The sequence below is a fragment of the Pseudopipra pipra genome, chromosome 1 (genome assembly GCF_036250125.1).
Source record: "Pseudopipra pipra isolate bDixPip1 chromosome 1, bDixPip1.hap1, whole genome shotgun sequence".
Lineage (NCBI taxonomy): Eukaryota > Metazoa > Chordata > Aves > Passeriformes > Pipridae > Pseudopipra > Pseudopipra pipra.
The window spans coordinates 134,136,557-134,154,022 of NC_087549.1; the positions used below are offsets into that span (position 1 = coordinate 134,136,557).

At 41.7% G+C, this 17,466-nt stretch overlaps 1 protein-coding gene across 1 annotated transcript in view; it reads right to left on the reverse strand.

Moving 5' to 3' along the window:
• NMT2 (N-myristoyltransferase 2) overlaps positions 1–17,444 on the reverse strand; it is a 35,955-nt gene extending 18,511 nt beyond the window's left edge. Inside the window, exons 1-3 of the mRNA XM_064678704.1 lie at positions 17,178–17,444; positions 8,787–8,922; positions 3,815–3,959 (exon numbers count right to left, since the gene is read on the reverse strand). Of these exons, the coding sequence (XP_064534774.1) occupies positions 3,815–3,959; positions 8,787–8,922; positions 17,178–17,287 (391 nt within the window). The 5' untranslated portion in view covers positions 17,288–17,444. The remainder of the gene's footprint in view (positions 1–3,814; positions 3,960–8,786; positions 8,923–17,177) is intronic.
• Positions 17,445–17,466: the final 22 nt, after the last annotated feature.

Genomic DNA, 17,466 nt, shown 5'->3' on the forward strand with positions numbered 1-17,466 from the left:
GCCACACTCCAGCAACTCAATATCTTTCTTGTAGCACTGTGGCATAATATGGCAGTAGCCAGATTATGTTCTAAGGGCTTTGGACCTTCTGATTTTCTCCCTGCATTACCTCACAGTATCCCTACAGGCCTCGTGAGTTGTCAGCCCCTCCTCCAAAGGCCATAAACCATCATTCTCTTTCCTGAATTCCTCTGGTGGTGCGTGCGCCCCATCCCTCCTTGGGCCTGCTCTACAATCTCAGGAGTTCCTGATAAGCCTTGACCAAACTACCAAAGTTGGGCCATAACAGAAGCTCCGGCATAGTAAAGGTGGGAGCGACGCTGACTGTATCAGGATCATCCACCGACTGAACAAGGTGGGGAACAAAGGATAATCATTTATCCCCAGATAATCAGTCACCCCCTGACAGCCTTGGAACACTATTTACCTGAACTGTAGCCAAAGTGAAATGGTACCACTGCTACTGGACCTTTTTTTTTTTCCCAAAAAAAGCAGTTACCAATGTGGGTTATGGCCAGGATGGAAACTTACTGATGACTAAAGCCAGTCACCTTGCAACCCCATGAAGAGGGGCCCTAAGTGAGGCCCTTTAAGCTGTCCTGGACCACAGTGGGCTGCACCAGCACCTCCCTCTGAGTGGGAAGCCTCTCAGAGCTTGTAAACCCCAAGTCTGTGATATTCCAAAGAACTGTTGCTGAGGTCAAGGCCTCAACACCACCTCAAGCTGACACCCCCACTCCTCGAGGCTCAACCCTTCCTGCTGAGAAATGGAAACAGACTTGATGTGAGTATGCCACTGAACTGCAGGGGAATTTTTAACAGATACCTCTGCATACCTAAACACGTCTACATCTCTGTGCCTGCATGCAATGTGCGTGAATTGAGTATAGTATCAATGTTGTTATGTAGAATCTATAATTTAAGTCACTGTTATAATAGTAGTATCCTACTGAATCACTTCATAAATGTTAAATTAGTCAATGATTAGAGTACTGCTAAACTCCTTTGCACCCTTATCTTTTTGCACCCATATCCTTGGCACCCTGACCCTTCTGCATCCCCAGCCTCCACGTAAATCATTCTAAATTGCTTCTAGTTCCATTTTCCTATGTATGCTTCATCTATGTAGTAAGTAATAGAGTGAATGTTGCCATTGAACTTTCTGTTAAATTGCACTTCCACAAATTTATATTAAAACCTGCTTTTTGCTGATATCTTTGATGGTGATTCTTTAAGTGGCCCAAATTACTGATTCACAACTTCAGTTCCAGCTAAAGTTCTCTATTCAGCCAGGCCCGTCTTCCTCCCCTTCAGCTCATCTTTTGACACATGGAGACAGCCTATTCCTGCATCTTTAAGTTTTCCTTCTAAAGCACATCCAGCTTTCCTGGACATCTTCACCCTTCAGGACTGCCTACCAAGGGACTCCGCCAACCAGGCTCCTAAACAGGACAAAGTCTGCCCTCCAGAAGTCCAACGTGGCAGTTCTCCTGACCCCCTCCTTACTTCTGCAAGAATCGGAAACTCTCTGATTTCACAGTCACTGTGCCCAAGACAGCCTCCAACCATCACATCACCCAAAAGTCCTGTCTTTTCATGAACAACAGGTCCAGCAGAGCACCTTCCCTAGTTGGCTCACTCACCAACTGTGTCAAAAGTTATCTTCCACACACTCCAGGAACCTCCTAGACTGTCTCCTCTCCACTGTATTGTATTTCTAGAAGACACCTGGTAAGTTGAAGTCACCCATGAGAACAAGGGCCAGCAATTGTGAGACTTCTCCCAGCTGCTTACAGAATATTTCATCTGCCTCTTCATCCTGGTTAGGAGCTCTATAACAGACTCCCATCATGGTATCTGCCCTGTTGGCCTTCCCCCTGATTCTCACCCATAAACACTCAATCCTATCATAACAATCATCAGGCTCTTGAGAGTCAAAATATTCCTTAGTAGTACGAATTTTTCCCAAATGATGCACATTCCTGACAAGTAGTTATGGCTTGCCATCCAGCTCGGAAGGTCACCATTATTAGCACCTTTAAGCAAACTCTGAAAAGTACCAACAGCCCCAATGTTACTGCCACTACATGGCAGGCTTGGCCTAACTAAAGGACCCATTGCTAACAATCTCAGCTTTAAGACAGAAGGATTCCGAAGTTAATTTAATGCAAAGATCCCTACAACTATTTCTTGAATTGACAGATTATTTTTTCCACCTAAACACACAGAGCACATCAAATAGCGATGAATTCCCCATCTGTTCATTCAGCAGATAAAGGAAAAGCTTAAAAAAAAAATCTATGGGATTAAGAAGAAATTCATAGGCACTGTTGGACAAAACCTTGCTAACCAAATTTTACAAAGCATATTTCTCCTGAACAACACTAACAAATCATTTTCTAAGCCAATGTATTGACGTTTTTAGGCTGGCAATTGGCAGACTCTCATCTCTATGTAAGTGCTGTAAGATATATTGATTAACCTGAACTGAACTCTTGGAAGTACTGTGCAGACACCTGAGCTAGCCTCAAAAAGCTTCATTATGGCCAGAGTATTTTTTGATTTACACATCAACTTATTTCAGCTAAGGTCTTCTCTACTTTGGCAGGATTGCTGGTGACAATTACTACCATCAGTTTACAAAGGTATCTGGATAGTTTGTATGGAAAAAAGCCATGGCAGGTCAGTTCAATCCAGGGGAAAATACAGTATGCAGGGACTCTGCTCTGGACTTCTCTACACATCAAAGTTGTGAAGAAATGAGATCACTGTGGATTAAGCTATAGACATGGATTAATGTGAAATTCTGTCCTGCGGAGAGAGAGAGCAGCATGCTACCATGCTTTACACTCTACCCTACTTCTGCTTATTCTGTACCAGTCTCCAATGCGATGGAGAGAAACCTGAAGGACAAACAATGACAGCTACTGTGCTGAGAATGTTTTACTTCTGAGGCCCCCACGTTTTGTGGGCACTGAAAAGCTACAACTGCTTAATTTGAAGATAACGAAAGCAGAAAAAGAAGAGTCAGAAAGCAATGCAGAAAAAACAAGACAGTCAGCAACTAGAGCAACTATCTTTTTTCAACAAAGACTAAGATATAGCAACTGTGTTATCAGGGATCAGATCAGTATAAAAAGTAACTTTCCAAATTCATTAGAAATGTAAAGGCAAGGAGAGGTCACCTCACCATTTCACCTGGTATCAAGAACAGAGAACAGACTCTGAGAAAGCACGTCCTTGAGGCAGTGTACATTGTGGAGAACATGAACACACAGCAGTGAAAGAGTTTGCACACGAGAAAAGTGCCATTATCCACTTAAAGCTGTATGAAAACAGGGTAACCTACAGCAGGAGAGTCATTATTTCTCTGACAGCAAATCTATCTGTTGAAAAGAATTTAAGGGAATATAAACAAACAAATAAATTAAAAAAAAATCTAAATTTACACTTAGTCACCACTTAAAGAGTTCTTACTTCCCTTTAAGTGGAAAAGACCTCTACGTTCTATTGTTCAAGAGTTCAGACCTAAAATACACAAAGAAATGCTATATCAATAGCATTTCCCATTTTTATAGAGAACATCAGAATGAGATTTATTAACACTGTATCTTGTTGTAAATTATCTGGAGGGGAGGCAAGCACTTTCCTAGAAAACATCAAGAATTCCACATAAACTATACAAAAGATTAAGGATCTCTACCACACACAGTCCAACTTAACACCCATTTTAGAGAACATGCCACAGAGCTGGCACACACATTCCCTCAGTGGTCATAAGACAGATCTTTTGCCCAGATCCCATTAAACTTACTAAGTTTAGGTACAGGTTGTGTATCCCAAAACTGGTATTTACGTTTGGTAGCCTCATCAATATTCTTTGCTGGGCCTTGGCATGCAGAGAGCAGCTCCATTGCCCTCTGGATGTCTTGAAGCTTCTGCATTGGAATGGCTGGATTCTGCACACATAGACAAACAGAAGAGGAAGATTACTGAGTATGTTTACTTTGAATCACTGTAAAAAGTTGTTCATTTTTTTTACTGTTATGTATTCTTTCATGTATTCTCATCATGCTTAGTTTGGATATAACCTTCGGAGACAGAAGGGTGGAAAAAAGGTGGGCAATAGCAAGCAACTTCACAAAATAGTTAATAGTCTTGAGTAGCACTTGCATTTAACCATGGAACTTCAACATTTTTAACACAAATACTGCAGCATCAAGACAGGATACAGTATCACAATAGTAAGAGCTTCTTATAGTCCCTGTTCCCTCTAGTAAAATACAATAAAACAAAAAGAAGCAGGTCAGCTTAGACATATAAAAATCTAAAGATACCATTGGAACACATGGAGCTGTTTGAAGTTGTAGTTTACACATACAATATAAAATAATATTTAAATTCACTATGGCTCAGTAGTACCCGAGTACACTGGAGTGCCACGTTTTAACCCTAGTTATATTGCATCTGCCTTTATTACCTTGCAATTATTAGATACCTTTCCGCATCATATGTGTAGGAGTTAACCATCTTGCCACTAATGTCAAGTGTGCCAACACTCCCAATCACTCCCATTTTAACTGACAAACATAAAATAAACCAACTTTCCACTTAGAAGTTGAAAAATCTTTATAGAAAAGTTATCTGAAAAGCATAAACCTAAGACTAAGTGTTTGTAAACTAAGCTGTTAAATCCTCACTTTTGATCACTCTGACTAACTGCAACTGGAATGAGAATTTTACCTGCATAAGAAAGTACAGAAGAATAATGGTAACAGACATTTAAATCTACAGGGATTTTCTCCCCTCTTTTAAAAGCTATTTACTTGTTGTGTTTTGTTATCTGCCAAATGGTAAGTCCTATTCTGAGGTATACTAACAGAATGCTTGTGCTCAGTTTCCCAACAGTGCAGAGCAACAATGCATTTGAAGGAATAGTCTCAAGTCCATTGGGAAATTCTAAGCAATTCTGCATAGAGATTTCAAGCCAGATTTTTTTTTACCGAATAGCAATGGATCACTATTTCCATATTTCTTTCTAGTATTCATGTGTTGAAAAACCACCATAAATTAAATGTAATAATGACAATAAAGCTTCATTTGGGTGGACATCTGCCTCTAGTATCCTTTGTCACAAAAGCAGTCTGTGCCTGGAGCTCAAGCAGTCCATCATTTACTATTTATAATAAAATCTTAATTTACTTAAAGTAATGAAAGAAAATGCATAATGTTTAAGTATTGCAAAATTTTACCTGTAAGCATGCTTTAAACACCTGTCACCTGAGTATTTGTGAATTAACATACTAACATAGTTTAGAACAACACTGCTGCAGCATGAAAAGCCTACTGTATTTCTATATCCAGACTACAGAGACATAAGTCACTTTTCCCAATTAAAAATCAATTTGTCTGTTATACACTGACCTGACACAAATACTTCTAATGCCACTAGATAAATTCTGAAATCTTCTTAATACCTTATGAAATCACAGATAATGTTGACACACTGTAATTGATTTGTTTTTTCTACATTAAAAAAACAGGAAATCTAAAAAAATATTAAAATATTAGGTTCTAAGAAAGATTGCACTAGCATAATAGTAAAGTAAGAAGTTCATGTTCTGGTACTAAATACAACACTGTTAGGGACATCAGGAGGAATCCCCTTTTTGTTTAAAACGTTCAGGGATCAGCCTGGCTAAGAAGTTTACTTTCAACCCTTTTTGTTTTCCTTTAATGGAAGGCAAGAAAAACCTACACAGAACTTGACATGAATTAGCAAAGAAAAGAGCTATTTTGTGTAATTTCAGTTTAGGACAAATATCTCCTCATAGCACAAAACGGCACTGTTGTGCAGCACGGCTGAGGTACACAATGACGTTTTTGCCTCAGTTTTGGTGGCAAGATGTGACCTCAGGCCTTTGATGTCCCCCAAGCTCTGTAGCACAGTCTGTGAGACTTCCATTAACCACAGCAGGAGAGAAAGTCAGGGACCATTTAGCAAACAAATCATGTGCAGGTCCCCCAAAACAGGCCAGATGCACGTGAGGGTGCTGAGGGAGCTGTCTGATGTTAGTGCAACTAACACGTGTCAAGAGTTAAAGGTTATAGCAAGTGGTGGAGGTTTCCTACAAATGGAAAAAAGGAAACACCCATTTTCAAGAAGGCAAGGGGAAGGATTTTGAGGATGTAGAGGTCAATACTATCTAATGACATGACAAAGAGCGCTTTCTCTGCAAGTACATAGATGATACCTGCTTGGCAAGAATGTTGATATGCTGGACCACAGAGCTGCTATTCAAAGTTACTCTTGACAGGCTGGAAACAGAAACTTAATTAATTTTGACAAAGGCAAATGCAAAGTCCTCCATCTGGGATAGAAAAAGCTCATGCAATGGCAGAGGATTGGCTAGGTAGCAGCTTTGCAGAAAAGAACCTGGAGGTCCTGGTGGGCAAAGGGCTGAACATGAGCCAGCAATCTGCTGGCCAGGAAAGGACAGCTGAATAGTGAGTTGTACCTGTAAGACTGGGCAGCAAGTTTTCCCCTTTATTGGCACCCCTTAGGTCTCATCTTACAGTTTCCATTAAAAGGAAATGTTCTCCATTACAAGGAAAACATTGACAGAGTGTAGAGTGTTCATTTGAGGGCTACCAAGATTAATGGGGGGCTGAAGCACATGACACACAAGAAGACAAGAGACCTTGGTTTGTTTAACCTTAAGAAGAGAAGATTGAGGAAGTAAGAGAAATCTTATTACTGCCTAATGGAAGGATGTAAAGAAAGCTGAGCCAAATCTTTTCAGAGGAGCATAATGATAGGACAAGAAATAATGGAGACAAGTTGCAAAAATGCAAAATCCATTTAGATACAAGGAATTACTATTTTTTTCAACCAAAAGTGTAGTCAAACACTGGAACAGGTTTCCAAAAAAGGTTGTTGAGTATCCTTGGAGACTAAACTGACTGATCTAGGCCTGAACAACCTCATCTAGTTGGATCTGCTCTAAGCAGGAGGTCAGTTGAAAGACCTCCATATGTCCCTTCCAACCTGTTATTTCAGGACTATGTTGTTTAGGCCACTGGTGACTAAAATAATGATTGATAATACTGCAGATATGGCAAGCTTCCTTCGTGTCAGTGTGGAGAATCCACATCACTGGCACTTGTAATAAATAGAGAGTGATCAAAATCTTTTGAGATGGGCAGTGAAGTGTCCTCAAAGTCACTGTAAACATACAGTGCTAACAACAAGCATTTATTGCTGTGGTTACACTCACATCAGTGCTCAAAATGTCTAATATCACACATAAGAAAGGGAGAAGCCAAGGAGACTCACTGTTCTGTTTTCCTAATGTCCAAACTGATACACCCGTTTACAAACTCACATGACCTCAAAATCTTTTTTCAAAATCATTTTCAATGAGTTCAGGAGCCCCACTGAGTATTACATGATGATCCTGTATATATTCTCTTAGAGGTAGGTGTACAATGTCACTTTTCTCTGAAATATTTTCTAAAGCTCTTTTCAACCAAGAGCAAGCAAATGCTACAAGCCTTTTTTCCCTATATTTCACATAGCAGAAGGAATACAAAATCTAAATATTACTTGAGTAGCAGAGAAAAAAAATATACTTTTCCACACTGAGCCAGATCAGCAGTCTATGATTCTTTCAAAAAAATCTAAAGCAGGATAGTTGTCCAAAACATGCAGCGAAATCAGAAAGTACTTAAGATCTATACATATTTAAAGTGTCCCCTGTGCCAAATGTGTCTATTCAAAGTAATCAGGGGGACACAGAGAAGATCTAGAGACAACACAAGAATCTTCCAGGATGTTAATGAGCCACACAACTTTTTCCCCCTAAAATTAGCTGGTAGCCCCAATGTAACCGACAAATCTTACAGGATGAAGATTGCTACTGGTACTATGGTGTAACACTCTACACATTAACTTGATAAAGCAAATAGAACTATTTCAACATGCTCAGTGGTCCATAAACTTTTTTAGTCTTACAAACTTCAGTTCTCAAACTCAGATTTCTCTTGAGATAAAAGCTGTATGCTAAAAAGACACCAAATCATGTCATTCACTGCTCATTCAGAACACGGTAGACAAAAGCACATAGACAATGCTATTTTACCACAAAGTCCACAAGGACTGTGCATCCTCTCAGATAATTTTGCATTCTTATTTATAGCAGAGGCCTTTCAGATGGCAAAACGTTTCTTCAGCCTGTATCTGCATGTTTGAGATTACCACATTTTATATATACTGACATGCTGCTTACTTGCCCAAATAAGACTCTGGCTGGCACAGCAGGTCCACCTTCCTCCTGCTGCTGCTGCTGCTGCTGCTGAGACAGCACTGTGCCGTACAAGTTACCGAAATTTCACTAAGCCAGGTCTAAAGTATAGCCATGGTGGCTAAAGTAAAGGCTATTCATCAAACACGAAATTTAAAAGCACTACTACTGCAGATTAAGACTGCATGCAATGAGGCTGTCACTAGCCTGAGTTCTAACTGCTGGAAAAGAAAGACAAAACATCTCCTCCTCTGCCTTTCTCACAGCTCACCACCATGGTGGTGATGACAGCTCTCCAGCTCACTTCATACAGTCTGCAAACACCAGGTCTTGTCCAGCTTCTGTTTCTGCTCAGGACAGGAACCATTTGCTCAATTCTGATGTGTTAAGGCAGAACTATCACCTTGCTTTTAGAACAAGCAATGTGCGAATTAAAATTAAATTAGGAAGCAAGCACAAATTAAAACAGAACCAGGCTCTCACTTTTGAAGGCTGTTGAATTTTAATCTCCTGGGAGTCAGATGCAGAATCTGATTTGGTGCCTCCAGAATTTGGTTTCTCCTTTTTTCTCTTCTGCTTCTTTTTCTTCTTCTTCGCTCCCAAATCCCCTCCAGGACTTCTGCCAGAGATTCAGAGAATGCGCAGTGAGAAAAATCAGTACCACTGAGCCTAAATTTTAAAATAGTTAAATATGGAAAACCCAGCATTTTAATATGAAAAATCTAACAGCAGTTCCAATGTGAAGAAAAGGTAGGAGAAAGGAAGGAAGGGGGGAACTGAAAGCAGTGATGAAAAACTTCCTGCAAGTGCTGTCTAGTTTGTTTTATACTCAGACACCAGCACAACCAGGTATTTTGACATACTAATGTCAAACCGTGACACTGTATATCTGCCAGTGCTCTTCTCCAGGCTATTACCCAACACAAACATGAAATGACTGAAGTCAACAGAGTTCGGAGGAACACAGGAAAGTGTGGGAACTGAGGAAAGTAACTTCCTTGGAAATTCAGTAACTATTAGTGGGCCCAATACTTTTCCCCTTTCATACTCAACCATCAGGCACATTAGTGGCCCAAAACTTTTCCCCTTTCATACTCAACCATCAGGCACATCTAAATTTGACATGAATCCAGACGAGATGAAAACATTCTGTTTTCAGGAAACTTATGTTCCTAACATAAGTAGCGATGAAAGTCTTGCTGAAATCTCAGTAAGAAACAACACAAAACTAATCAAACATTTGTGATTTCAAACAATAAACACAGTGCAGTAAACTTTAATTAAAAAAACCCAACAACAAAGTAAACATTGCACTTGTAGATTCTGACATACTTTGCCTATTAATAATACAAGTTCTTTTTTCTTTAAGATTCTAATTTGACAAATAATCAAGATATAGAATCAAGATTAGATTTGCAAAGTGTGGGATGTGTTGGCAACTATCAGACAGAACGAAAATAAGGAGGCAATGAGTCAGTTAACACCAAATCCCCTTCAAGAGGTTAATCTCTCAGCAAAACCACATGTACATAATGGAACTCAAGAGAGATATTGGAGTTTGAGGGGGTTGGATGTTTTTCACTGAAAAAGAAAAAAATAACTGTTCATTTTAATCCTGGAGAGGGAAACCCCCCAGATATCATGCTGACAAACAAACAGAAATAAAAGAATAACTAAAGACATTAAGATCCATACATTTGCAAGGGCCATGGAACACGCTCACTTTCAAGATTATGATGCCCAGTTGTAGCATCTCTACTTTGTCAGAGCTGAAACTGGAAAGAAAACACCCTCCCTCCAGTAGAGAGGCCAAAAGCCTACAATTAATCAAACAATACAACTACACAAAGACTCGTTTTTGCATGATCATTACTGTACTTTAGAACAGACTGTAGCTAAAGATCAATCCCAAGAAGTCCTTAACATTCAAAGTTACACTGGGTTAAGTTATGCTCCTGGAAAGAGAGAGTTGTAAATACAGCAGCCTCTGGGACAGGACCAAGGAGTTACTCAATGGAAAACAGTACAGCAGACCAAACACACAGGATAAAAGAGTTTGTAGTATTTACTGGAAGGCTTCAGAAAAAAAAAAGATGGACTTGCATAAGTGACACAGGGAGAAAATCTTTTGTTGCAGAATGAAGATACTGCCATATCACCTACATGATTTGTTAACAATTTCAGAGGAACACAGAATTGCTTAGGTTGGAAAAGTCCTTTAAGATCATTAAGTCCAACATTAACCCACCATTACCCACTGCTAAACCACGTTCCTCAGTGCCACATCTATGTATCTTTTAAATACTCCCAGGGATGGTGACTCCCTGAGGAGCCTGTTCCAGTGCTCAACAATCGCTTCAGTGAAAAAGTTTTTCCTGCTATCCAATCTAAACCTCCCCCAGTGCAACTTTGGCCATTTTCTCTTGTCATTTGTTACCTCAGAGAAGAGACTGACCCCCACCTGCCTACAACTTCCTTTCAGGTAGCTGTAGGGAGCGATAAGATGCCCCAAACCTCCTCTTCTCCAGGCTGAACAACTCCTGCTCCCTCGGCTGATCCTCACAGGACTTGTGCTCCAGACCCTTCACCAGCTTCACTGTCCTTCTCTACACCTGTTCCAGAACCAGTTTTGAGCCCAGTGAAGGGCTCAAAACTGAACCCAGTACAGAGGGACGACCACTGTCCTAGTCCTACTGGCCACACTATGTCTGATACAAGCCAGGATGCCACTGATTTTCTTGGCCACGTGGGCACGCTGCTGGCTTTCGGTTTAAAACAATAAAATTTAAATCTATCTAAATGCCTGTATACCAAGCTGACATTTTCTTCAGAATTTAAACAAGAACAGACCCAGAAGCCTAGCAAGAGTTTATAAATACAAAACAGTTAAAAATCCACACAGGTATAAGACCTAGGACTTCACCACCTCTATGTGGTAAAACTGAGATAAAAATATGAGGGAAAGTGATTTTATCCTCGCTAAGATTCATTTAATGATGTATTTTTCTACTTTCTGGAACTATCCACAAACTTTCATCCTTCCCCCTAAAATCTCACATATAGGAAACAAATGATGCTACTGTGTCCTTGAGCTGACTCCCGAGGGCTTTTGTGTTGAACACCAGGAGTTTCGGCAAACACTGTTGAACAGACGCTCTCAGCAGGCACTGCTCCCTGAGTTGCACCAGTGCAGCTCACTTCTCTTGTCTTTCAGAAGGAGTTGGGCCACTTACATCACAGGGGAATTTTGCTCACTAGGATTACCTGAGGGTCAATGTTTTATTTAGTTTGGTGAAATAATGAACAATTGTACTAGAAAAAAAAGGTTGGCAGCTATGAAGAAAAATGAGTTTTGTCAAGCTTTACTAATATTATCCCCAGTCAAACTGCACTTTTACCAGGATAATTTTAGTTTGTTCTTTGACCAATTCAAGGTCTTTTTCATATAGAAAGGCACATTCTTTAGCTGGGGAAAAGGGAAGACAGTACTAAATTGATGTAAAATATATATGGCATTCAAAACTACTCTTTTTTTTTGTTTCTTCAAATCTTCTAAAATCCCAGTCTTTGGCTTATGACCTTCAGGTTTCATGCTTTCACACTGTTTCTTGCAAAACAAATACTGATATCTTTGTCTGACAGGTTATCCAGGGACCATTCAGAGCAGTTACTTATGCAGTCTCCTGCTTGGGTCAGTCCTGTTTTACTGTTACAGTATAGAAAATGTAAAAAGAGGACTTAAACAGAGTTCTACTCATCCTACTACTTAGGCACACCCGCAACCCAGAGATTTGGTGGCAGGCAGCATGCAGAAACTTCTAAGCAGTAAAGAGGTTTGTCCAGCACAAGTTACATAGATACCAAGCAAATTAGGGCAGAAGCAAAACCAAACACCTCAGAATTTTTTGTCCTTCTCATGATCTGCTTTGAATAGATCTGAGAGGCTCTAAAACTGGGAGTGAGAATGACTGGGAAGGAAGGAACTTACATTGCTCAGCCTGTACGAATTACGCTGGACACGACAGCACAAAGGATATGCAAAGGTAACAAGATTCAAATCAAAACTTCCTATTAAAAGCTCTTCTCTGACTTAAAATTCTTGTGTGCTGACTAAGATCTGAGTTCTCCTTTGTCTGGTCAGATAAACCCGTATGATGACACTATAAAGTGTATCTCACTCTTAGAAGTTTGGGGAGAAAAAAGTTTCCCATTTGTAGAAAACTGACTTTTAAGCATGAAATCTCTTTTTCCAAACTAACCTGCAACTGTTAAAAGTGACACAACTTGGAGCTCAGGACCAGCACATCACATACACCACAGGTTGCTATACAGAGAAAATCATTCAACATTAGAGTTGGGGAAGATTTTTGACTGTGTCAGAGACAAGCATATACCAGGAGAACTTTACTGACAGGAGGGTGAGGCTACACACTGAGGTCCTGGTGTACCTAAGCACAGAGATGATCTGAGATATTTTTAACTGCACCCACAATGACAATTTTGTCAGTCTGATGGACAAGAAAAAAGTGACACCAGCACAAAAGTGATATGCAAATCAAAACTGAGCTGAGGCAAAAGAAGGGTCAGAAGACCTCATTCTGCACCCAAAAGACTTTAACTTGCTCCAGAAACAGGCTGTGGATAGGACTCTGAGACCGTCACTGAGGCCTACAGTTTTATGATTTTGTCTGCAAGTTACAAATGCAAGCCCATGATCACACCCACACACCTTTCCACTTATGTACACACATCTGGTGTTTTGCATAGACGTGAAAAAGAAAAGACTTTTGCTTCTCCCTGCATGTGGTGGTGTTTCAGTTTTGTTTTTTTAAAACAGAAAAATGGGGATACTTGCTGCATTTGAGGAGAAGTGTGGCAAAGGCAGAGATACTTCATGAAGCTCAGAGCAAACCAATGAAAAGGTGAGATGGAAGAATCAGGAGGGGTGTGACAATTACTCTGCTTAGGCAGTAAGACTTATTTGGCTCCCTTGGTTTTGATTTGAGATTATCTATTCCACTGAATAACTGTCAATGTTATTTTAATTGCCTTTTTGAACACTAAATTTTGCTTTAGCAGAAACAGCTTTTTGTAATATCAACATCTGTTTTAAGTTACTTGGAATGGCAATTATAAGTTAGCAATTTCTCAGATTTAAAACCAAACATGTACTTCGATGTTTATTTTTAAACTGCAAAGGTTCTTGCCTTCACAATACTTCTCTGTAAGTGAGGTTGCAAAGTTACATTTCTGAAGATGTTACATAGATCTTTTTGATCATAAAAATCAGATCTCATGTATACGGGCAAGACTCCAAAAAATTTCAAAGCAGTATTATTTATACTAGAGCTGTCCTTGGTTCATAAAGAAAATGGAGGTTTAGGTGCAAAGAACTTTCCCCTTGCTATGTAAGACTACTACCACTTCAAGAGAATAGAAAGGTCCTGACCAGAAGGGCTTATGTCCTTCAAATTCCACTTACTAATAAACTGCTATTACTACTAATCTCTGTGGATGAAGATTTCATTTGCATTTATTTCAATACTTAAAAAGGCAAGGGTTTTGAGCATGAGAATCCAGTAGCAATACCTTAAAACCTAACCCAAGAGATATTCCTTAAAGATCTGCATGTTTCCTCTGCCTCCCGCTCCAAGTCTGTAAGGCTCTACTCCAAGATGTAAATCTTGCCTGCTAAAACTAAGCACTGCTTTCAGTACCTTAAAAATATTTGTTCCTTTTTTAAATCTAAAAGTAACGCTGGTTATAAAGTTGGCATCTTTTTAACAATAATCATAGGGGTATACTGCTAAAACATTCCAACTAAATAATTTGTGAGGGTTGGGGGAGTTTTTTAAAGGTCATACCTTTTCCTCATCTGTTTACTAAATGTTCTGTGCCCAAGGCCTTTCTGGCATTGAGCATAAGGAGCTATTTAGAATGAACTGAAAGACCTTACAAGGCTGAGCTCAGCAGGGTGGATTCAGGTGCAACAAATACATTTTTTCTACATACACACTAACAAAGATATTTTGTAAACAACACTTTATTATAAAACAGAACAAATACAGCATAATGCATCTAGCAGGAGCAAGCTGCAGACACAGAATAGGAAAACAGCAATGAGTCACACAACATACATAATCCTGCATCTAAAAAACAGGAGCAGAATCAGAGGACAAAGACATTTGCACAGTAGAGAGCTATAAAGTGGTATTTTCTGCTGCACTCATTCAATGTTCAAGCACATAAGAAACCTGCAAATTTTAAAAAAAAAGTCATATATATATATATATATATATATACACACAAACTATGTTTTCCTGTGGTGAGTATTCTAAGGACCTACTTTCAGATGTCAAGAAACATCCTGAAAGTGACTTAATTTATAATGCAATCCTACTAGAGACTGACACACAACACATATTCTACCTTTTTCTAAAAAATGAGGGTTAAAATAGCATGAGATTAAATACTGATCAGCAGCAATGGAGACCACTCAGAATTTAGCAAGTCAGTTGACACAGTCATAGGTAGTCTCAAGTAGTAGGACTGCTCATAAAATGCTGAGGTATAGAAAACTTAATCTAAAAGCTCAAAGCAAACTTTAAAGTGACCTCAAAAATTACCATATGATAATAGGGAGAAAACAGGGAATAATTAGGCTCCTATTACCATTGGTTATTCTCCCATATCAAGAGGAGATCTTTGGGTTTGCTGTACTGTAAGATTTTTACTTTCATTTGCTGAAATTTGTTTGAATATTTCAGTCTCTAGACAAAGAGTAGCAAACAAGGTTTTCAGTGATTACAGGAAAATAAAGTAATTGAAAAGTCGATATTAACTTCATGCAGCAGATACTAATACTTAAGAGGCTTTTCCTACTGGAATGATCTACCATTAATTTAACTAAACTTCATATTACTTGTAAATATTCACCTTCTTATTAAAGATGAATAACACAGCTTTTTCTGAAATATTCACTAAAATACATTTAGGATATACAGCACAAACAAGTTTCAGGGAGAAGGGCACACAGCCCACAGCTGCCGTCCCTCAGAGCTCAGGGAAACCCAAGTTGGAGCAGAGCACAAGCTGCAATCGGGAACACACTGAAGTGCAATTCTTTGTTCCCTGGCTGCTTCTCACACACTGCGCTCACTGTCACAGCAGCCCGAGCACACAGTAGCACTGCAGAGGGCAGCTACAGCCCGGGCATGCACACAAACAAACAGGACAAGAAACTGAAGTAGGAATATGGTCCGAATGAATTCCAGACAGGCATCATCTGGCTATCAAACAATATCACCAAGGACATCAGGTTGGCTCCTATGAAGAGCAATAAATAACTCTCTGCTCTTAACTTCTACATATTCATGAATCATCAATGGTGATATATTTACTCAAAAAAGTGTAATAAAAGCTCTAACATAATTAAATACTATTTTTTCCCTTTTTAATATCCCAGATTCATACTACTGTAATTATTTCTGACACAACTATTTCAGTGTGCATGCCATAAATTCAGTGACAGAACTGCAAGCATCAAAGTTTTCCACTTTTCTGCCTTTTTGACAAGTCCGTTCCCCTAAGTCTCTTAGATTTCCCTTGCCACATTTAAGATGCAGTGCTGCATGTTTGCCAAGCAAATCCTAGGGACAGAAGACAACAAACAGAGTACATCCTCAAACATCAAGCACCTACAGGAAGGCTCTCAACCAGATCAATCAGAAATTCACGAGGAAGATATTTGTGTAGCAGTGTATAGATTAACCTAGTTCTATTTTGGGTTACTCCAGCCACTCCTAGTTGCGACAACAAAGCACTTTCTCTGCAGTCACGTTTTCTTAACCTCTCAAAAAAGCAAAATAAGTAAATTTAAATGAAGTCGACTCTTAAAACACGCTCCTTCCACTTCCCAGCCCCGAAAGCCCGCAAAGCAAGCCAGACCTTTGGCGCCCGGACAGACTATACTGCGGGCAGCCCAACAGCTGTCGGGTGCCAGGGGCCGCGTCTATGCCGGCTGCCTCTCCTGTCAGCTCCCCAGGCAACTGGAGACACCGCCTGATCCACAGCGTGGGAAGATTTAAGACGCAAGATTAGCGGAGATGGAACTACAACCAGACAACAGCGTTTGCCCCGGCTAATGCCGCGGTAAAACACGCACTCTGCTCTCCACAGCGTGTGGATCTGAAGGTACCATCTCCTTGTGGACAATGGGTGACGGCGAGGAGGAGTGTCTGCAGGGCGGGCTGACACAGGCGATGCCCGGACAGGTCTCCGGCCGGGAGGGGAGCGGGGGGTGGATGTGACTGTGGATGTGCGCGGAGCCGCTCGGCTGGAACCACCCGGAAGGAGCGAGGGGCACGGGGGCATCTCCCCCGCTACGGGGAGGCGGGGGAGGGGGGTTTCCTTGACGGCCAAAAATACCCAGAAACGCCCCCAAGCCCTGAAGCGCCGACAACGAGGCAGGATTCACCCTCCCTTTCACGACACAATTTCAAGGCCGGGTCCGGCGGGAAAGCGCCAGTCCCGCCGCCCCCTCACCACGGGCCGGGGCTCGGTCCCCGCCTCTCCCCTTACCCCCAGAGGGGCGCGAGGCCGTCCCACACCCGCTCGCTGCGGCGGGAGGCGGCCCGGGCAGGGGCCGCTCGGCCGCAGTTGGCCCAGCGCAGGCGCCGCGGAGCAGCCGGGCCGGGCCGGGCCGGGCCGCGCAGGCCGCCCCAGGCGGGCAGGACTGCCCGGCCCCCCCCCGCCGAGGGGCCGCTCCGGGCACCGGGGGAGCCCGGCCCGGCCACCGCCAGCCCGGCCGCTGCCGCGGCGGCGGACACGGCGCTGTGTCCCCGAGCCGTGCCCGCCCGCCCAGCGCACCCCTACCCCTTGGCGTGCTCGGTCTCCTCCTCATTGTCGCCGTCTATGCCGCAGGTGTCTTGGTCATCCAGCTCCAGGCTCTGCTGGCTGGCCGCGGACTCGCTGTCCTCCGCCATCACGGGGGAAGGAGGGAGGGGAGGGGCGGGGGAGCCTGTGAAAGAACCGGGGCGCACGGGCAGACGCGGTCCGGAGCAGCTCCCTCTAGCTGCGGTCCTTCCCCGCGCTGCCTCTGCCAGAGGAGGAGGCGGCCGCCGGGGCTGCCCGGCCGCTCTCACCGCCCCGCGGGGGCCGGGGC